The 21,711-nt window shown below is 57.7% G+C and overlaps 1 protein-coding gene across 27 annotated transcripts in view; it reads left to right on the top strand.

Annotated features, from left to right (window-relative positions):
• MYO18A (myosin XVIIIA) overlaps window positions 1-21,711 on the top strand; it is a 96,494-nt gene that overhangs the window by 38,978 nt on the left and 35,805 nt on the right. For 8 of the 27 annotated variants that reach the window (XM_082442755.1, XM_082442750.1, XM_082442749.1 and 5 more), the window contains exons 3-18: window positions 3,083-3,142; window positions 5,578-6,255; window positions 8,150-8,227; window positions 9,430-9,465; window positions 11,580-11,667; window positions 11,869-11,975; window positions 12,090-12,266; window positions 12,629-12,842; window positions 13,113-13,255; window positions 13,855-13,955; window positions 14,815-14,878; window positions 15,092-15,236; window positions 17,487-17,684; window positions 17,904-17,994; window positions 18,253-18,445; window positions 19,289-19,375. In XM_082442755.1, coding sequence (XP_082298881.1) covers window positions 3,083-3,142; window positions 5,578-6,255; window positions 8,150-8,227; window positions 9,430-9,465; window positions 11,580-11,667; window positions 11,869-11,975; window positions 12,090-12,266; window positions 12,629-12,842; window positions 13,113-13,255; window positions 13,855-13,955; window positions 14,815-14,878; window positions 15,092-15,236; window positions 17,487-17,684; window positions 17,904-17,994; window positions 18,253-18,445; window positions 19,289-19,375 — 2,460 coding nt within the window. Of the gene's footprint in view, window positions 1-6; window positions 205-587; window positions 722-3,082; window positions 3,143-5,577; window positions 6,256-8,149; window positions 8,228-9,429; window positions 9,466-11,579; window positions 11,668-11,868; window positions 11,976-12,089; window positions 12,267-12,628; window positions 12,843-13,112; window positions 13,256-13,854; window positions 13,956-14,814; window positions 14,879-15,091; window positions 15,237-17,486; window positions 17,685-17,903; window positions 17,995-18,252; window positions 18,446-19,288; window positions 19,376-21,711 lie in introns of those variants that run through there. The other 19 variants (XM_082442759.1, XM_082442757.1, XM_082442743.1 and 16 more) reach the window with 11 other exon arrangements.

The raw sequence follows: 21,711 nt of genomic DNA, 5'->3' as shown, positions 1-21,711 counted from the left end.
ATTCAGGATAAGTAAGAATAAGAATGAACCAGTTTTTTAACTCTACTGACTTGAACGGATTCTTGAGATGAAGCCTTTCCCTGAGCTGAGGCCAATCCTGCCTGTTGAATTTCAAGAGGACCCGCTCTAGTTTCTAACCGCCAGACGGGGCAGCTGTGCAGTTCTCCAGGCCTCTTGCCCCTGGCAGGTGCTGGTGAGTTGCAGGTAAAAGGCAAAGCCACAGGAGTCCTAGAGCAGCTTCCTTAATCCCCTCCTGGCTCCCAGGCCCGCAGCGTTGGTTCACTGAATTAAGGGCTTGCATGCCTCTCCCCACCCAGCCTCCTAGGGTGCCAGACCTGGAAAGGACTTTAGCCATTTCCTGGGCTAGTCCATCCCCTAATTCCACAGAGAGGCCCAGAGAGGTGAAGCGGCTTATTCAAGGGCACACAGCTTCCAAGGGCTGTGTCGATGTTCTGTACCCTACCTTGCCTTCTCTTTTCTCTAGTATTTTATTCCTTACTGCTTCTCTGACCTTTTGAGCTTTGGAATCCTTCCCCCTCCACTTCATCCCTCCTTTCTCCTGTGGCCCACAGTCTTTGTCCCGGCAGGTCCTGGCCTTTAGGAAGACTCCAAGTCCCTGAGAGACCCTGCCCCCCATTTCTTCTCTGGCCCAGAGTGCAGGCTACTTTCGGCACCATGGCCTTTTCATCAAGGTTCGCCTTCTGGGAGCAAAAGGAAAGTTGTATTTCAAAACTCTTTATGCTTTTCTTATGTGCTTGGCATGGTGTGTGCAGGCAGGAGACTGGCTTGTGGGAACGGGAGCTTTGGAAGCTAGAGACGGGTTGGGGCATGTGTGTGTACTTGGGGGCCGAGGAGAATGACCGGGGGGGGTCCATGAACTCACTCTTCTGTCTGGATGGGCTCCTGTGCTGAGTCACGTTCCTCCCCTGAGCTCCACCTCTGGTGAGCTGAGCTGCCTTTTGTCCCACTGGTGCCCCTCCAAGTTAACCCTTCACACCCTTCCCACTGCTGCTGCTCTGACTCACCCCTGGGAATGTGAGCTGCTATGCAGGGGCCGCTGGGAATGGCTTTGGCTCTGAGGCCTCAGAACTGGGTCTCCCCGAGTCTGGGGGCTGTGATGGGTAGGGGGAGAGGAGCCAAGAGAGGGGAACCAGGCCAGTTGGCCACCTGGGGCCAGAGGGTGATTCAGGCTGCAGACCTGGGCGTGCCTTTGTGCTGTACACAGCCCCCAGCTGGGCAATGACCTACAACAGACAGAAGCCTGCGGGTGGGGGAGGGGCAGTGAGTCAGCCTCAGGCTAAATCCAGAGCTGAGCTCAGAGCTAGGTCTAGTGTCCCAGACATTTTAGGGGGCAGCCGCTGTTTCCCTCAATGCCTCACCACTGGGGAAAGACCCTTGAGGTCCCAAGCTTGAGCCACTGGAAGGAGGACAGATCTGGAGCTGCTGAAGGACACGGAGTGGACTTGGAATCTGGGCCATCCCTGAGCCCGAGCTAACAGCACTGCGTGCAGTAATGAGCGTGTCTGGGTGTGAACACTTGCTGTCCCTCTAACCTGTATGTCTGGGAGCTAATGCACGGTGTGATGGGGCAGGGGGAGTGGGCAGTGATGGGCATTTGTAGGGGCAGCAAGTGCAGACCTAGACTCTCCCACTCCTCTTCCTTACCTCTCCATCAGCCCCTCCCTTCCTTTTCTCTGCTCCAATACTAATTTCTAAAGTCGTGGAGTCCACTCTGATGAATAATCACCAGTTTCCCTCTGTCCGTGGCACTGTGTACTAACATTGAAGCTTGAGCCCATTGTAAAAAGCTCTATGGGCTATTAGCTTTAAAACTGCAGCAGCCATCATGCTGGTCAGTGCCCCAGGCACTGCTAATTAGAGCTCAAAATCCGCCATGGACCCTGGTTGCAAATGGAGAGTCCCCCCAGGTGGATAATTAAAATGATTTTGGATGAGTTTCTAAGGATCTTTTCCATTAGGAATCAAGGACACCTTCCCATGCTCCTGCCCCATCTGCTGGGAAAGAGTCATGCTGAGGATGGGGTAGGGCTTGTGGCAGACCTGTCTTTTTCCTACAGTCCTAAGTGACTGGGGAAAGAAGAGAAATGAAATCCATGAGGACTGCCTGAGCTTTTGGAGGAAGAGATGCTGGTGAGGGGGAGGGGAGAAGGCTCTCCCAGATTTGAGGCCTGGTCCTCTGGGTCTGTTCTGAGCCAGGCTCTGAGCTGAAAGAACCATCAGAGTGGCCATATTGTCTGTCCTTTTTCCAGATATATTATGGTCTCTGCCCTTTGCCCCTGACTCTACTCCTACCTTCTGACTTGGGCCAACCAGCTCCTGGGCTGGGCACACACCTTCCTCCACACCCCACCCCGAACCTTGGGGTTGCCTCCCTCAGCTGCATGGTTGGCAGAGTTTTGTGGGTCTGAGGTTAGGAAGATATCTGGCCTCATGAATCCCCGCCTCTGCCCAACTTCCTGCCTCCAGCCAGAGCTCAGCGGTCTGGTTGGGAAGGCACGCAGGCTCTGTGCTGGGGGAAATCATACGGACCTAGAAGCAAGCCTGAGCCATCCTGATAGGGGCCACCTATTACCCCACACTGAGCTCCGCTGGCCCAGCCGGCCCCCCACGCTGGGGTCATTCCCTCCTCCTCAGTCCCTAGGTCAGGGAGGCTCTTGTTCAGACCACTTCCTGTCTGAGCTGCGAATGGCTCTTGTAGTTTAGCCCGAGTTGAATTAGCTGGATCTTTCTCTCCACCCTGTAACCAAGGCCATGATGTCGCTCTCATGGGTGGACCTCTTTAGGCAGCCTAGGTGGGTCACGTGGCTGGTCACTGAGGGCAAAGGGTACTTGGCTTTAACCACCCCCAGAGACTTCATTCTTGAAGTTGTCACTGGACAATTTTGACGCCAGGATAGGATATCTGTTGCCCAAGTCCATAGCCCCAGGACTCCTAAGCACTCAGGAGCTCTGCCTCTCAGAGAGAGCGACTGCTTGGATGTTTTCCTTCTGTGCTTTTAGTGCTGGGTCTCCCCACCCTGACCTCTGACCTGCAAAGTGACTTCTTTGTCTGCTCTCTCAGGTTAAAGAGGAGGACAAAACTCTGCCGAAACCTGGTCCTCCTGCCAAGGAGGGAGGGGCTGTAAGTGCTTCTCCTAGACGTGTGTGTGTGTGTGTGTGTGTGTGTGTGTGTGTGTGTGTGTGTGTGTGTGTGTGAGAGAGAGAGAGAGAGAGAGAGTTGTGTGTCCAGGTGGGTTGTGTCCACAAGCCCAGGCCTAGTCTGGGAGGCAGTTCCACGTAGCAGGCAGGCATGGCAGGGTGCCCCTTCCCGTGTGGGGTGGCTAGAGGGAATTCCAATAAAGTGACAGAAAGTGCAGCATGTGTGATGCCAACCTGGTGTGTGTGAAGGAGATGGCAATGCCAAGGCATGTTGGGGACCTCTCCCTAAGCCCCCTCTTTAGTTCCTACCTATAGTTCTGGTTTCCTGAACTCTTTGGGGCTGGAGAGGCTTAGGCAGGCAAATGAGAGCTCAGCTGTTGGGCCTCTTCGTCCTGCTCTGGGTGGCACAAGCCAAGGGCGTGGAGGGATTTCACCGCAGCTGCTGCTGTCTCTTCCCAAGACCCTGTCAGCTGCTCAGTGCGGGTGACCTAGAGGCAGGCTTCAGCCGTGCAGTGCCACTACCCCCCACCAAGTCATTCTGCCTTGGGATAGAGACCCTGAATAAAGTTGGACACTTTTAAGGCAAGAGAGGGGACACGATTCTAGAATAGCCAGGTCCAGAGATGTGTAGTTAGGAGAGGGCTGCTGTTGATCTAGGGGGCAGGAGTGCCCAGGGCTCGGGAACTGAGCTGGATCACAAAACAGATCTGTACTTTGTTACCCCACATGGTGCCTGCCCCCTGCCCCCCACACACACCCCTTTCTTGAGTAGAGATTTGATTAGCCAGGTGTTATGGCTTCCACCTGATCTGTAAGCAGTGCTGCAAGGTCAGGGTGATTTCAAGGGCATATGTTTGAGATTTGCGAGGGAGCGGCCTTGGAGAATGCCAGATTTGGGGGGGAAATTATGTGTAAAGTGCTTAGAAGACTGCCTGGCACATGATAAGCTCTGTTTAAGTATTAACAGTTGCTATCATCATCATCATTGTCATTGTCATCGTCATCATGAGCTTCAGTTAGAAGGCATGGGAGGAAAGCCAGAAGTGGGGGGCAGGGAGTGAGGCCCAGCAGCTGGGGCCACGGCAGCTCTGCAGGGCCCTGACATGCCACTGAACACTCTTGGCCCAAGAAGTTGAGGAAGAGGCCCCTTCAAGGCCTCCCTTTCCCACCCCTGCAGCAGGGCCACCCTGTACCTGAGGCCTGGGCTGAGGTCGTTTGGCTCAGCTCTGCTCAGGACGTGGGTCTCTGTCCACACGGCAGCCAGAGGTCTGTCCACTCTGTGAGCGCCCTCCTGCATTTCAATAGAGATGGCAGCCAGGTACACCCTAGAACCAAGGTCAGTGTTTGGGGAACAAGGACTCAAGCACAGCTCATTAGTGGCAGGGCACTGCCTGACCCGCAAGGAGCCCCTAGGTTGACCTGGCTCTCCCAGGCGATGTGGCTTGGCTTTGCAGGAAACTGCCCTGCCATTAGCCAGCCTGGCCTGCCCAGTGGCGGTCCCTCGGGACCGCAGACAGTCCCCACCAGGCAGAGTGTGCCAGCATCTTCAGAGGACTCCTGGGTGCCCAGAGGCTGGCTGAGCCTAGACAGAGTGGAGCTGTGGTCGCTTGAGTGCTTAACCCTTTGAGTGCTGCAGCTGCTGCCACCTCTTCCTCCTGTCATTCTACGTGCACACTCTGGGAGCTAGGAGGCCTCCAGCCCTTGAGAGGTTTGCACAAGGCAAACTGCAGGAAGACTGGCAGAAAGCAGGCTGAGGTGAAGCTTCCTGGGCCAGCACTGGGTTTCTGCAGCTCTGGAGAGTGTGGGTGAGGGGTAGAGAGTGGCCTCAACCCAGAGGAGTGGGGAGGGAGGAGGCTTGGCATGTCTGCGGGCCAAGAATTACTTCCTAACTACGGTTTTCATTGGGATGGGCAGGCTCTGGGTCTGACTACAGAGGAAGTTGGGTGATAGAAGGACCAGGGACCACAAAGGCAGGAAGCCCCAGAGTTAGGCCCAGGATTGATGGTGGGAATTGGTGTTTGACCTCGCCATGCTCCGTCTCTGCCGTGTTTGGGCTGTGAGGGAGCGGGCTTCCTGGGATGCAGGCTTAGTTGCTGTCCTGACATAAGCCAGTAACTCATGGGCCTCTGGGCACCCTGTGCTGGCCTCTCACAGCTCCTTGCTAAGCCTGGAGATAGACGGCAGGTGACCCGCTGTGCTTTATGGGAGAGAGAAGCCAAACTCTTCGATGCAGTTGTTCTATCTGGAAGATGGAAAGAGGGCTTCCTGGGGTGGCCTCCTGGAGCTTGTGTTGTTTGTTGGATGAATGGAAGGTCTGTTCCACGACTAGATGTGAGGTCACACCTCTTACTTCCTCTTTGTGGGGCGGGCAGGGACACGGGCTGATGCTAATGTCTCCCTGTATTTGTGTGACTGTAGCTAGAGGGCAGCTCAAAGGGCAGCAGTGGCCCATCTAAGAGTCCTCAGCCTTCCACCAGCCCTGTACCCTCAGAGGCCCCCCAGAGAGCCAAGAGCCCTGCATCCACACTCACCATGAACGGCCCGAGGACTGCCTCAGTGGAAGGCCCCAGCGAGGAGGCCCAGGGCCTGTCCCGGAAGAGGGTGGCGGATGCAGTGAGGAAGGTGGTGAGCAAGGTGCTGCCTGTTGAGGAGCCTGGGAGCGCCAAGGAGCCTCCGGGCAGAGCGGTCAGATCTCCTGAGCACCCAGCTCGAGGCAGGAAGGGAGAAAAGGCAGCCCCTGGTCCCAAGCTGCCACCCCCTCCTGCTCCCCCTGCTCGGCCTAAGTCCGAAGCAGAGAAGGAGGCCGCCAAGGATGAGCTCTCCGTGGGCCTGCGGAGCCTGATGTCTCGGGGCAGGGGCAAGGACCACAGGCCGCGTGGCAGGCAGCCTCCCGGGAAGGGGGAGAAGCCCTCCAGCCAGGAGCCAGGCTCCTCGGGGAAACCAGTCTCCCCGGAGACAGTGGACTCCTCAGAGAAGCTAGGCTCCCCAGCCCAGCCGGAAGAGCTGGCGGACCCGGGCTCCGCTGACCCGAACCTCAAGTCGAACCTCACTGGATTGCGACAGAACAAGTCAGCAGCCCCTGACGTGCAGCAGGAGGTACCTGAGTGTGTCACTAACCTCTTACCCTCCCTTACCACCCTCACCTGAGGACTGGCAGCCAGCTTTCCCAAGCCTCTTCCACAAGCCCCGCATGACTGCGAAGCTGGGCCCGGGCCACGTGCCGATGGCAGGGCTGCATGGCTTTCCTTCACCGAATGCCAGAACCCAGGGGACCTGTTAACTGCATGCTGCTGCTCTCCCACACCTGTGAGGGAGTTGGGGCCTGGCCCCCAGCTACGTGGTATCAGCTTGAGGCCCCAGATCCCAAGCCGAGGATCAGAGCCTTAGCAGATCAGTGAGAGGGTAGAAAGACAGAATTTCTGGGGTCAGGTGGCCTGTGCTCACATCCCATCCCCAGCCACTCACTCCTGTGGGGCCTCAGCATCTCTGAGCCTTCATCTGTCGAGTGGGGATCACATAGGTCTACCATCCCTCCTCTGAAGCCCCTGGGCCAGAAGTATCTTGGAAATTAGTGATTTTTGTATTTGAGACCGTCATACAATGTACATAATGAGCAGCAACTCGTGACCAAACACATTAATATTTCCACAGGAAAATTATGCATGTTCACGCTGCAGGGGGGGATTAAACAGTCAGGTTTTGCCACCAAAACAGTTAAGAAGAATCTTTTGTTTTGGAGGGCTTTTTGGATTTTAGAATTGCAAATAAGGGATAATACCTACTCTGAAGGGTTGCTGTGAAGATTAGAAAGGATACAGGGAATGAATGCTCTGAGCCTAATCCCTGGCCTGGTGGGTGCTCCGTAAACGGTAGCATCCGTGGTGATGCTGATAACAGCGCTTATTGATACCATCATCGCCATCACTACTTCTTCAGGCCTGGCCAGCTGTCCCTCTGGCAGCAGGACTCTTGAGGAGCTCTGGGCCTGGGTGGCAAAGGAGCACAGTGGGTCCCCTTTGTATCTGCGGTCCTGTCTGTCCACAAAGTGCCCTCTGGGTGGGACAGGAGGCTGAGAGGCACAGGGGAGGGCCAAGGACGATCTGTCCAGCCCTTTCCCTTGGAAGGTGATGCCTGCTTGGCTGGTCCTTGGGTTGGGGGGCATTTCTCTTCAAGCTTTCCCATTTTGTGGACCCTTCTGGGGCCTCAGGAGTTGGGTGGGTGGGTGGGTGGGTGGAGCGATGCGTCAAGTTTCACTACTGCTTCTCTGTACTCCTGTGTGCTCCTTCTGGCTGAAAGGGGACAGTCAGGGGGAAGTGGGGCAGGGTACCACCTAAAGACCTGTCCTGTCTCCCAGGCCCTAGAGGCCCTCCTCTCCGACTGCTACCTGCTAGGATTCCTAAGGTCTCAGACTTGCCTTGCTCCCCATTCCATTCTTCCCGGGCTTTGCAGAACTCAGAAAAGAGCAGGCGGCAGCTTCCCTCACCCCTCCTGGCCCACTCTGCATCAGGGGAGTGACCTCCTGGCACACAGGAGTTGGCAGGGGCGTTTTGGTGTGAGGCGAACCACTAGCCCCTAAGAAGAACCTCCAAGGAGCCAGAGAGCGTCATGCGCCTGTTCCTGGGCCGGCTGCCTTCCCTCTGGCTCCCTGTCCCTCCGCCTCTCACTCAGGTGGAGTTGGGGCTGAGATGGGCCCCAACCTGGAGTTCAGCCACCTGTCGCCTGGGCCCAGGGCAGGGGCCAGAGGATGCGTGTGAGAGCGGGCCATCCTGGTGCTGGAATGGTTAAAGTGGTGGGAAGAATTAACCCTAGAACTCCCGGGCACCTGTTTTTATTCTCATCTGAGAGCTTAGAAACTCAAATTGGTGCCTGGCTTGCCTCCCTGACCCTATTCCACTTACCCACGGGGGTCCCAGTGGCTTCCTGAGCTAGAAGCTTGGTGTGCTGTGCCCCCAATTCCCCAGGCCAGGACTAATAGTGGTTTGACCTTTAGGCAGGAGCTGCCCCCGAGGTCCAGCTGACCCCCGCAGAGGAGGCCCACCAGCGGCTTGAGAGGATCTTCACAGCTCCTGTAATGCTGCCTCTCACGTGTGGTTCCCAGTCCCTGGTCTCCTCTTTGCTGGGGCTGCTGGCGAGACTGTGTGTGTCTGTGTGTGTAGGCCCACCTGACAATGGAAGTGTGGCTCCCTGTAGGCCTGGGGGCCCTCACATGAGCTTCCCACTTGAAGAAATGAGAGAAAGGCACTGTGGAGGGTCTGAGCACAGTGAGGCCTGTTCCTCCAGGGAACCTGCGGGAGGGACCCCTCTGGCTGGAGATCCAGCCCCTTCTCTGGCCCCAGTCTCTTGCCCCGGAGGGCATGTCTTGGTGCCAGGGCCTGGTGGGTGCGAGGCAGGGAGCAGACACTCCCGTTTTTTGATGCCCTGGCTCTCCAGACCCAGGTGGGGCCTGTTAACTCCTTGCCCATGTCTGACAGGCAAGGTCCAAGGCCTGGCTGACTCCCCTTCCTCTCCAGAAAGGCCTTTAAGTAACCAGACAGAGATGGGGAGGTCGAGGCTGGCCACCGGCTCTGTCCACAGTCCCCTGGTTCTTGGGCAGTTGGCAGGTGGACCTGGATGGGTGCTACCTCTGCTTGCCATGGGGTGGGAGTGGTGCAGGGGTGCAGTGGGAGTCTGAGGAAGGGGTCCTAGACTTGGGGCTGCTGGTGGTCCTGTTTGATGAGCTAGGCAGGGGTGACAGCTCTGAAGGGCCACCCTTGGCCTGGGGAGTGGCACCCTTGGGTGTGTGTCTGGAGGCCAGGGGCAGCCTATACTGGGGTCTGGTGGCTACAAGGGAGCTAGGCTGGGAAATGCCCTGGAGATAAGGCCAGAGGCTCCCAGGGGTCCCAGGCCCTGGGTGTGGTGAGGTGGTCTGGCCTGGCAACACAGAAGAGGAGGCTAATTCAGAATAGACTGGATGGCCAGCCCAGGAGGGACTGTAGCCTGAGGCAGAGAGGCTCGCTCCTGCCGCAGGGAATGACTTATCAGAGCATCTCCTCTGAGGAGTCTGATGGTACCAAGTGTTTCTTCACCAAGCAGGGCCTCTCCTTCCTGGCCTGGCCTCTCCTTGACTAGGTACAATGTACCTGCCAGGCCAGCCCTCCCACCGTCCACCTCCTGGTGCTAAGCCCCTCTCCCCTCCACTTGGCGCGGGGTGCTTGCTGAAGGGGACATGCCAACGGTCTGCTTGTCTTCACCCCTCTTCTTCTCTCTCTCTTCTTTGCTTGCTGCTGGTAGCTGGACCCTGAGGCCGCCTCTCCTGCCCACAGCCAGGTAGGGTACTCCTGCCCCCCTCAGGAGCCCTCCGCTTCCTCTGGTGACCGCCCGCCACCCCCGGCCTGTACCTGGGCTGGCGTCTGTGCCCAGGCCTTGTGCTGGAGTGTAAGGCCTCTTTCCCCTTCTGGCTCCCACCTCACGTGGTATCTGGGGGGACCCCTGGGGGAGGCAGTGCCAGGAGCTGGACATGGGGCATCTCTGTGTCAGGCCCTGGAGGAGTGTCTAGACTGAGGGTCACCACTCAGTTTGGCCTATGTGGCGCATGGTTCTTAGCCACGGAAGCCCAAGGGCCTGGCCAGAGTTTTGGTTTCTAGGTGTTTCAATTCTGCTCTCGCTGGGTAGAGAAAGCTGGAAAGGCTGAACCCCACCAACGCCACCCCACCCCCTCCCCACTCTGAAGCCTGAAGATGCGCATCCTCTGTCTCCCCCTGCTGGCCAATGTGGGAACCTGTCTTCAGATTAGCTCTAAAGGAGCTAGCTGGAGGCCATGGTCCTTTGATGTCACCTATTCATCAGTCTCCAAACCCTGGACCCATACAACATGCCCATTCAAGACAAAGGTTTCACCTGTCTCATGATTTGAAAAAAAAAAAAAGTAATTTTGTATTATAAAGTTAATTTTTTCAAATATAAAGAACTAGCCTTTTTTGGATGTCTTCACTTAAAACGTTGACAGCCCCATAGTGATCCTCCTATTTGAGGGGTAATTTCACTGGCCCATGATATGCAAAGTCTGGAGACTGCTGTATAAACCAGCCTTCTGACTCTATAGCCCAGAAGGGCTGTCAGCGAGGGAGAGGGAGTTATCTGAAGCCAGAATCCAAGCTGGGAGTAGAACCCAGATCTTTTTCTTTCAGCTCCAAGAAATGTAACAAATAACGTATTTGTTATTATTGTTTCTTGTCCTTTCCAATCCCTCACACAGGGGGTCAGTATCACAGAGCAGTGTCTACGCCTTGGCCCCAGGTCGGTTTCATGAGGGTGGGGGACCCTAGGAGACTAACTGTACCTCGCAGCTGGGGATCCCCAGAGAGTTGGGGGATAGGGCTAGCTTGGGGGCTGCTCATGTGGGGAGTGACCATCCACCCACCAAAGGTCACTGGATCACCCTGCTGCCCCGCTGCCCCCATGACAAAAGGAGCCTGATGGGCCATGGGGGCCAGGCCCCGCTCCTGTTTGCCCAGCTCCCCCAGGCACCATTGCTGACCAGCTCAGGTCTCTTAGGGGTGCCAAGTTTGGCAGCCCTACACCCTGACATTGCCCGTGAATGCTCCTTCCTGATCGGTGACCACCTGGGCTTCCGGGGGCTCCCAGCCCCTTTATACCCGTTCCCATGCCCATCCATGTGGCATGCAAGTCTCTTCCTGTATTTGACAGAGCACTGCTACCCCTGCCCCTGCCTCATGTCCCTGGCCATGCTGCTTCATGCCCCTGTATGGCCTTAGCACGTCCCCATGGGTCTGTGCTCCTTCTGAGGAGGCATGGAGGGGGAGCAGGAAGGCTAGCACGTGCATCTGGGCACTGCCCCTGCCCAGGAGAGCATCCTCTGGAGGGAAGACCAGGGTCAAGGCTAGGACTCACCCATCATTTTGCACTGAAGTCCTTGGAAGACGTTCTCAGATCTTGAGGAAATGCCCTTTCCCAGCTTGGTGAAGGAGGGCCTATTAGGTGGATGAATGGAGAAGCCAGGCCTGTAAGGTCACAGCAGCTGTGGCCCAGGGTGAGGGCTGGAGGCTCAGGATACTGATCTTACAGTCTTCACAGGGAGGGAGCAAGAGGGTGGCTGGTGATTTGCTCTCCTGGGATCTGCTCTCTCCTAGGCACATACTCCATGTGTCCCTGTCTTTCCAGACCCTCAGGGCTCTCAGGGTCCCTAGCTCTGTGTCCTTGTCCTCAGGGCTCCTCAGGACCACCGCCACCAGCTCCTGGCTTCCCCACCTTCTTCCTTTGATATCTCTGATGCCTCCCGTTCTGTGTCTGCCGCCCACCTGTCCCCCTCGCCCAGTGGCTCATCCGGAAGCCCTTCCCCTCACATGTCTCCTCTCTCCTGCTGTCCTTGTCTGCTTTCCAGAACAGGGTCTGACTCTTTATTCTTCCCCTCCCTCTGATAGGTGAAGACAGAAGAGCAGATCGCAGCTGAGGAAGCCTGGTATGAGACAGAGAAGGTGTGGCTGGTCCATAAGGATGGCTTCTCACTGGGTGAGTCTGGGGAGACCGAGAGCCTGGGCCTCTCTGGTTTCACGGCTGGGTGGTGGGTGGGCCTTTGGGTCTGGAGAGGCCTGAGTGGTGAGCAAGGAGAGGCTGGTGATACAGTGGGGAGAAGGCAGGACCATGAAGGGCCCAAAGAGGGCTGCCACGGCTTCCCGGGCCCATGTCTGTCTGTCTGTCCCTGCTCTGCAGCCACTCAGCTCAAATCCGAGGAGCTCAGCTTGCCCGAGGGGAAGGTGCGCGTGAAGCTAGACCATGATGGAGCCATCCTGGATGTGGACGAGGATGATGTGGAGAAGGTTTGCAGGAGGCTGGTGGAGGGCACAGGAGGTGGGCCAGGCTGGGCAGGCTGTCCGCTGGCAGAGCAGACTGGATCTGTTCCTCAGTGCCCGCCCGCCTGTCCTGTCACACAGGCTAATGCTCCCTCCTGCGACCGTCTGGAGGATCTGGCCTCGCTGGTGTACCTCAATGAGTCCAGCGTCCTGCACACGCTGCGCCAGCGCTATGGTGCCAGCCTGCTGCACACGTACGCCGGCCCCAGCCTGCTGGTCCTCAGCCCCCGGGGGGCCCCCGCTGTGTACTCGGAGAAGGTGCAGCCCCCCTCAGCTACCATGTGGCCCCACAGACCGCCCCCTCTATCCCCTACCCCCTGCCCACCTTCCCCGACTCTACCCCTTCCCCTTGGCATCCCACGGGGCTCCTGTCCACTCCCACAGTGGCCTTGGGAAGAGGAGTCATTTCAAGGGGTGGGGACAGAAGGCCCTCCCACGACCTCTCACAGAGCCCAGCACTTGGCTCGCATCTGCATTTCCATGCATGACCTTAGCCTCAGAACCTTCTGGCTCCCCTGGAGTGAAAAACCCAGAAAGATATGGGCCTTGGGGGTGAGGGCTGTCTGTGTGGAGCCAGCTAAGAGCGCCTATCCCTTCCTTCCGTCCCTCTTGCGCCCAAGGTGATGCACATGTTCAAGGGGTGTCGGCGGGAGGACATGGCCCCCCACATCTATGCCGTGGCCCAGACCGCATACAGGGCGATGCTGATGAGCCGTCAGGACCAGTCCATCATCCTCCTGGGCAGTAGTGGCAGTGGCAAGACCACCAGCTGCCAGCATCTGGTGCAATATTTGGCCACCATCGCAGGCACCAGCGGGAATAAGGTGTTTTCTGGTGAGGCAGGGGCAACTGGGGAAACAGAATGGGCTGGAGAGGGTTGTGGGGATGGAGGCCCCGCCGAGGTGCCAGCTCTCCTTCTCCCTGGCCCCTCCGTGTCCACAAAACCCCTCGATCCTCAGCAGCCTGGTCTAAGTAACTGAGCCTTCGGGTGCTGGAGGAGCAGCCGTGGGCTGGGCCTCCCGTTCTCCCTGGGCCTCTGGAGCCTGTGGCTGGGGGCAAGCTGCCCGTGGCTTTCCTGATGGGTCCTGGGCCTGTCTTCTGCAGTGGACAAGTGGCAGGCTCTGTACACCCTCCTGGAAGCCTTTGGGAACAGCCCCACCATCATGAACAGCAACGCCACCCGCTTCTCCCAGATCCTCTCCCTGGACTTTGACCAAGCCGGCCAGGTGGCCTCAGCCTCCGTTCAGGTGAGGGGACACTCAGGGTAGTAAGAGATTGGCTGCCTGATTTCATGCCCTAGAAATCAGACTCTCTCCTGCACCTGATTTTCCTGGGATTCTTCCCTAACGAAATGGACCCTGGGCCCGGCGGGGCTGGCCTACTTTGCCCTGAGCCTCCACATTCTGCCCCCCGTGCCTCCTGCCCTGGATGGGGCACGGCTCAGCTTCCTGCCCATCTTGGGGTTGCCCACACCCTAGTTGGGGCCCTGGCCCCTGCTCAGGGGTTTCTCTCAGGCTGATTCACCCAGGCAGGGCTGGCCTGTCAGTAAAGTAAGGCCCAGCCGAGGCTGATTCCCTTCCATGCTAATGAAGTATCTCACCACAAAGTGTCCAGCTCCCCAAGAAGACTGTGCCTGGAGGCTGGGCAGGGTGGCAGGGCCTGTGTTCTTCCCTGGCTCTGGTGTCTGCCCCAGGTTTGACTATGAGGTGATCTGGCCGCTGGTTGAGCACCTGGAAAATCAGATGCAGCCACTCGCTCCCATGGGCCTGGTTCTTTCTGGTGTGGGTGGGAGAAGCTTGACCTGGCACTGCCTCCTTGCCTACATACCCTCTATGCTGTGCCACAGACGATGCTTCTGGAGAAGCTGCGTGTGGCACGACGCCCAGCCGGTGAGGCCACATTCAATATCTTCTACTACCTGCTGGCCTGTGGGGATGGCACCCTCAGGTGAGATGGGACAGAGGGAACAAGGAGGGTGCTCTGGGCTCCCACCCACTGACAGCTCCTGGGCTTTGCCACTTGATTGCATCCCGTGCCGGTTTATTTCATGCCTGCCATGTGTTAGGCTCTGAGCTAGGCCCTGGGGATGGCGAGGTGAATGAGCCATAGGCCCTGCCCGGCGGGAGCTCCCTGGCCCCGGGCATGGGGGACCTGGCTATATGTGAGGGGCACCACTGACCCTTCAGCGTTCCCAGGGCCTAGCTAGGATCTGTGCTCCTGGGAAGCCAGATCTGGAGAGGAAAGCACACCAAGATGCAGGTGGTCAGAGGCTTGCCCACAGTTACACAGCTAGTAGGGGGCTAGGCAGGTGTTTGAGTCCACACAGGGGCCAAAAGCCCAAGCCTTTTCCAGTGCCCTCCATGCTGGCCTCCCTGCATCCACGTTGGCTCCTCCGCCAGGCTCTTCCCTTTAGACCTTCGGGCTTGCTGTCTGTGTCCACTGAGAAGAGGATAAATGATAAGTCTGAGCAAGCAGCCCAGGGCACTATTGTCTTGAGCTCTCCTTGTCACTGAGGGCACGGTCTCAGTCCTGGCTGGACTCACCCTTCAGGCAGGTTCCCTGCTCCCTTCCAGGGGTCTGTCTGGACACTCTCACCAGGGCCTGTCTGTGACCTGTCCTAGGGAGGCCAGTGCTCTGGCCTGGTGTCCAGGCCAATTAGGAAAGGCCACAGCAGCTGGCCTGACAGGAGGGCATGATGGGCAGACAGAACTGAGTCTGGAAGCGGAGTCTCTGTCTCCAGCCTGGCAGGGAGATAGACTTGGCGTGGGGACCAAGCACTGTGCTGATGCCTCGTTTGTACCCCTAGGACAGAGCTCCACTTGAACCACTTGGCAGAGAACAATGTGTTTGGGATTGTACCACTGGCCAAGGTGAGGGGCCTATGGGGACGGATTGGCAGCCCTGGGCCTTGGGGTCGGAGAAGCTTGGAATGGCCTGGAGTGCCTCATGGGAATAGCAGGAGCCCAGCCCAGGCTGGGCGGCTCTACTCTAGCTTGGCCGCCCTGATGGTCCAGCAGCATGGGGGATACCAGAGGGACAGCCCCTCTGAGATCCGGTGCCAGTGTGCCCATCTGTCGCTGCAGCCTGAGGAGAAGCAGAAGGCGGCTCAGCAGTTCAGCAAGCTCCAGACGGCCATGAAGGTGCTGGGCATCTCCCCCGACGAACAGAAAGCCTGCTGGCTCATCCTGTCTGCCATCTACCACCTGGGGGCTGCAGGCGCCACCAAAGGTAACCTGCAGTGGATCCCAACAGCCTAGCTGGTCACCTGGGAGAGCTTGTGGGGCCCCAGTTTGTCCACTCCCAGTTTGTCCTGGCCCAGCACAGACTCACCTGTTATCAGACACCCCTCTTTGGCTTGTGCCTCTTCCCCGTCCCCTTCATCAGAGCAGAAGTCTCCAAACACCCGGAGAAGCGTCTCTGCCAAGGATGGCCAGAGGCCTGGACTGAGGTGGCAGTGACCGGGAGCACTGTGAAGGGCCGGGGGCTTGGGGGTTTGGAGGCTGAGGGGAGAGAGAAGGGCACTAACTCAGAGCAGTCCCCCTGGAATAACTCTCCTTCTTGTTCCCTTCCTGACAGAGGCCCCCGAGGAGCAAGCGGGTAACTGACCTTGACCCCATCCTGGGGTGTAGGGGCCACCTTGCCCCATCTTGGTGCTTGCCCTGGGCTCTCTCTGGGGGCTGGGCTTGTTCTATCATAGCAGAGGACACTGGCCTGGGAGAAGCCCCAGGGTGGAGGGTGGAGAGGGTGCTTACTGGCAGTGGGGCTTCTCAGAGTCCCAGGAATAGCTGCTTCTACCTGTTTTGTATTCAGATCCTGGAATCTCTCAGGATGCCCTCCGTGGCGCTTATGTGGGGAAGGGTGTGTTGCTTCCTGGGGCTTCCCAAGGCCAGTTTCCCCTCAATCTTCCCTTCTCTCCACTGGTTTGGTAGTAGGTGCCTCTTCCTCTTGCATGTCAGGGTAGAGGCCACTAGGGGGCAGCAGGCACCGTGGTATTGAATGAGCTGCAGCTTCAGCATCAGTGCTTGGGGTCTTGTGAAGGGCTGGAGCTTGGTCTGGCTTGGAAGAGCTCCTTTGCCTTCCTCTGGGATTACATTGATGATCAGGTGCTCTGAGCTCCTCTTCACCCCTTTCTCCTCCGGTTTAGGGAAAGGGATGCTGCTTCTGAACAGCACCTTGGGCATTGGCTTCATCTTCCTCTGGGATGTGAAGGGCCCCAGGCTGTCAGCAGGAGTGAGGAAGCGCTGGTGGGTGGGAGGGTGGGTGGGTGCATGGAGGAACATGAGTCTGAGTGTTAGGTTCCTTATGATCCCAGCAGGTTACATCCCTGCCAAAGAGGAAGCAGGCTCTGAGTTAAAGAAGTTGTCTCCACACTTGTAGGTGGGCAGGTGGGTGGCTGGGTGGCTGTGTGGCTGTGTCTTGAGGAAGTTCTTTCACTCCAAGGAGGTAACAGTGCAGGTTTCCTGTAACCCTTCTCAGCGCTGACTGCAGGTGCAGAGCTCTGAGTGCGTCAGTACATGGACCTTGTTGAGCAGTGTCTGTTACCTCCTCAGAGCTTCCAGTATTTTCTAGGGGGGGTGGTGTGTGCACATGTGTGTGTGATAGAAAGTCTTTGCAGGTCTCTTTCCTTGTGTGTCAGTGTGATCACATCCATAAACATACTCCTTTGAGGCTGTGAGTGTGCGTGCGCGTGTGTGTGTGTGTGTGTGTGTGTGTTTTTGTGTTTCTGAGTCTGAATGGGGTTGTGTTTTCTCTCCTGCTCATCTTCCCAAAGCCCCCCCCACCCCGGGCCCTTCCACTGGGCCTGGCAGGCTCAGCTGATGACTGTTTGCTAACATGCTGTTTTTCTTTGCATGCTGCATGCTGGTCCTTTGCCTTACAGAAGCTGCCGAAGGTAAAACCTTGTTTCTTGTTAGCTTTCCCTAATTGCCGCGATTAGACACGTGTCGGCTGAGGCGCGTCTGCCCGCATGGGCTGTTCCCTCTCCCCTGCAGTTTTTTCTCGCCTCTCCACTGTTGGGCCACAGTGGATGTTTGTGGTCTCCCCTGGCGGACACATTAGGGAGGGTCCTAATGCGTCCAAGGAAGGGGGAGACACCAGTGCTCTCCTGATACTCCCCACCAGGCACAGGCAGAACTTGTGTTCATCCTAGGTGGGCTGGCTCATGCTCTGTCCTTCCCCACGTTGGCACCTGGAGCCAAGCCCTCTAAAGGGGTTTTTGCAGCTGATTGGGAGCCCTCTGGTGGCCGCAGTGTGGAGTTACCTCCTCTTTTAGGACCTGCTCATTCTCTCCAACCCCAAGGGACACAGGAAGCGCTGGCAGCTGCTGGCTCTCCCTGTTTTGCCTGAAGCCCTGCTGGTGTCATCAGGGCTCGTTTTTTTCCCTCTGGAAGATGCCTGCTCCCTAGTGCTATGGGAGCAAGGGAGCTGAAGGGCACAGTGGTTAGCAAACAGTCTAGGGAGGAAGACCCACGATGTCAGATCCTTTTTTCTACGCCATAGCTGGGCGCAGGCAGTTTGCCCGCCACGAGTGGGCCCAGAAGGCTGCGTACCTGCTGGGCTGCAACCTGGAAGAGCTGTCCTCGGCCATCTTCAAGCACCAGCACCAGGGCGGCACCCTGCAGCGCTCCACCTCCTTCCGCCAGGGCCCCGAGGAGAGCAGCCTGGGGGACGGCACAGGTACCTGAGCCCCTTGGCTGCTGGATGTGATTGGAGGCCTCTTCCTGGGCTCGTTGCCATCTTCTGGGGTGGGCAAACTCCTGGAGTGAATAGATGCTCCCATTAGGGGGAGAGGCCCAGCCCCAGGGCCCCATGCTGCCTTGGCCTGGGTGGGTAGGGAGCCCACCCAGGTGGGGAGTCCCATGGACCTGGAGATAGAACTGACCCTCCTGCCCACAGGCCCCAAACTGAGTGCACTGGAGTGCTTGGAGGGCATGGCGTCCGGCCTCTACAGCGAGCTCTTCACGCTTCTCATCTCCCTGGTGAACAGGTGAGTGCCAGGCAGGGCCTAGGAGCTCTCATCTTGCTGCCTTGACAAAGGTGGGGTTGATGCCTTTGTGCTTGTGTGATTGCTGAGGCAGAGCCATCCTCCACCAGCAGAGGGCTCGCTGTCCCTGCAGGCAGGAGAGGCAAGTCCTCCCCACAGGTCCTGGGCACCTGGGTGGGGATGGGGATGGGGGCGGGGTGAGCTACCTGGGCACCGGGGGCACTGCCCTGGGCAGCTCTGACCCAGGCTCTCCCTGTGAAGGGCTCTCAAGTCCAGCCAGCACTCGCTCTGCTCTATGATGATTGTGGACACTCCCGGCTTCCAGAACCCTGAGCAGGGTGGGTCGGCCCGCGGGGCCTCCTTTGAGGAGCTGTGCCACAACTACGCCCAGGACCGGCTGCAGAGGCTGTTCCATGAGCGCACCTTTGTGCAGGAGTTGGAAAGATACAAGGAGGTAGCACTTGACCTTGCCCCTGCCGCCTAACACCCCGAGGCTCACCTTCTGGCCTTGGCACCCTCAGTGGCGGGGGAGGCATCTGTGGATGCAGCAAGGTACCCCCTTCCCTGCTGGCTGCTCCCTTCCCAGCCCTTTACCCTCTGACATTTATGTCCCCCTGTGGTCTCTGGAGCAGGATGCTTTTCCTGCCCAGGCTACATTCTTTCTTTATGGAGAGTTTGGTCTCCAAGAAGCCGAAGATGCATTCAGGGTCCCTGGGAGCCCCTCTTTGCCCGCCTTCAAGGCACCCACCTAGGCCCTGTGAACTGCCACCGTGCAGTTCCTGCCTTCACGTGTGTCGGGCCTGGCCTTCCCTGTCTCCTGAGCTGTTGGGATGGTGACTGATTATTTAGCCCCCCTGCCCCCATAAAAGGATGTCCCAGATGGATCTGGAAATCCTACCTCATGTGGAGGTGAGTTGAACGAGCTGGGGAGAATATTTATCTTGGGTGAGAGAAGATTCAGGAGGAAAATGACAGTTGTCTTCAAGTATTTCAAGGATGAGTGTGTGAAATTGAGAGTGGGCTTACTCCACGTAGCCTAAACAGCAGGTGGGAGTAACAGGAGTGTGTACGTGACTTTAGCTCACTGTAAAAGGAGGTTAGGAGAAGGTTAGCTGTCCAAAGACACAATGCGGTGCCTTGAGAGGTGGTGAGCATCTGTCAGTCGGGCTGTTGGAGGGGAGCTCCTGCTCGGACGGGACATTGGACTTGCTGACCCCAGCGTCCCCACCTGGCCTGCTCATAGGGCTGCACCCCACACACGGCCCTGTGCTCACTACCTCTCCACCTTCCCTCCTAGGAAAACATCGAGCTGGCGTTTGACGACTTGGAGCCAGCCACGGATGACTCTGTGGCCGCCGTGGACCAGGCCTCCCGTCAGTCCCTGGTAGGAATTCCAGGGAGGGCCTGGGCTGGCCTTTTCTTGCCCTTCCCATTCCTCTCCCTTGGTAGAGCCCTCCCCATATGAGCTGCTGCTGGGTGGGGGCACCATGGGCTGGGGGGCCCAGCAGTCAGGCCCAGACACCAAGCGCTTTCGAGCTGTGCGCCCTTTCCCTCAGCCGTCAGCCAGTCTGGCCAGGAAGGTGGCACTTCCTTCTGCCCTGGTGCAGTGGGGAGCACCACCCGTGGGTGTCTGAGCTCAGGGCCTGTCCCAGCCGTGCCTCCAGTGTGTCTGCCAGGAGCCCTGTTACCACCTCCTCAGTGGTGAGGGCCTGGCTGGACCCAGAGGACATAGTCATCCCCTCCCATTGTCCCCAAGTAGAGGACCGGTGCAGCCTAGCAGAGCAGGGCGAGGAGGTGGCATTCACCCAAACACAGAAACAGTACCCAGATGTAAAATGCCCACTGAGGGGCTGTGTGGGTGTGAGTCCTCGCCCCTCAACCTGGGGATGGGCTTTGTCACCCTTTGGGCAAGCGTCTTGGGCACCTTGCTGCCTGGGGGACTGGCTGCCTGATGAGCACTTGGCATTTGGCGATTGTCTTCAATTAGGGAAGTTGCATAAGGCGCTTTATTGGAGAATTGGCATTTTTGCCAGGTTGCTGATCTCCCTCCTCTGCTTTGAGTCCCACCTCTCTCTCTCCCTCCTCCCTGCGGGAAGGCCCTGGACCAGGGGGTGGGGCCCCGGGAGAGCGAGTGTCCCCCTGGGACAAGTGCTAAAAGTGCCCAAGTCCCACATCTCCCCAGGGAAGCTGGCTTTTCTTCCTGACACCTAGGCCCCTGCCAAGGCCTCCCTCGAGAGCCTTTGCCATTCCCAGGAGGTGTGGGAAAGTTGACCCGGCTGGCTTAGGAACAGCGGTGGGTCAGATAGTGTGTTTGGATGGGGCTTGGCCATCCCTTCCCTCCTTTGCTCTCCCCTTTCTGAGGGGCCTCAGCATCGGGCAGCTGCACCTCTGGGCATGGGGACCCCTCAGTGCCCAGCCTGCCACTCACCATCCAGTGGCTTCTTCTATTTTTTTTTTTTTTAATTTATTTTATTTATTTATTTTTGGCCGTGTTGGGTCTTCACTGCTGCGCGTGGACTTTCTCTAGTTGTGGCGAGCGTGGGCTACTCTTTGTTGAGGAGCACGGGCTTCTCCGTGTGGTGGCTTCTCTTGTTGCGGAGCTCAGGTTCTAGGCACACGGGCTTCAGTAGCTGTGGCTCGTGGGCTCTAGAGCGCAGGCTCAGTAGTTGTGGCACACGGGCTTAGATGCTCCACAGCATGTGGGATCTTCCCAGACCAGGGCTTGAACCGGTGTCCCCTGCATTGGCAGGCAGATTCTTAACCACTGCGCCACCAGGGAAGTCCTCCAGTGGCTTCTTGCTCATTCCTGCCGTACAGCTCCAGCTGCTCGGGGGCCTTAGTTGCCCATTGGTCCTTGGCCACCGTCTGTGTCCTCCTGGTCAGCACACAGACTCCCTTGGGCAGCTTGGGTCAGAGAGGGAAAAGGGCACTTCTCTTACTTCACTTGTCCCCAGTCCCTAGAGGCCAGGCCAGAGTCCTCCTTGCCCAAGGAAGATCTGGGAATTCCATAGAAAAGGCACCTTCACACCTAGTTGTTTGGCTTGCATGGGGAATTAGAAATCAGAATTCAGTATTTCCACCTTCTCTTGAAAAACTGGAGGATTTACCAACACTAGGCCAACGTTCTTCCAGGACGGCAGTTGGCTGCTGCTGAGTGGTGGCTGTTCCCTTTAGATGGGGACACCTGCTCTCCAGTCACCCCAGCTCTGCCCATTTTGGCTGCCACAGCCATTAAGTCAACTGTCTTAGGCTTTTGGCACTTGAGTTTATGACCCTGTAGTGACCCCACCTGCAGTGCTCCGAGCCCTCTCTGGGTTCTCCCCTCTCTGTGTTCTCCCCTCTCGGGGCGGGGAACCGGGGTTAATCACAGCTGTCTCTTATTGACAGCTTCCTTTGGGCCATGCCCTGTGCTCAGGGCCTTAAAGACCTTATCTCCTTTAATCTGCATGGGAGATGATGCCCAGAGAGTGAGGGCAACGTGGGGCTCACCCAAGCCCCCCTGCTCTCCAAGGGGTTGAGGATGGAGGAGAGGCTCTGGATGTGAGCTTGCGTTAGTAAGAAGCCTTCAGTCTTTGGGGACTTAGGACACAGGTCCTAGGAATCATATTGTGCCGTGGGCTTCTCTCTCTGACCTCTTTTTGGCCCCTCTTTCTCCTTGCTGGCCACCTGCTCCACAAAATGTCAGCCATGAGTGGCAGGAGCTGTAATGTGTGTATCTGT

The sequence above is a fragment of the Balaenoptera physalus genome (assembly GCF_965194825.1).
Source record: "Balaenoptera physalus genome assembly, chromosome: 20".
In the NCBI taxonomy this organism is placed as follows: domain Eukaryota; kingdom Metazoa; phylum Chordata; class Mammalia; order Artiodactyla; family Balaenopteridae; genus Balaenoptera; species Balaenoptera physalus.
Note: the sequence above shows the minus strand (reverse complement) of the source record. Positions and strands in the feature narration are given on the sequence as shown.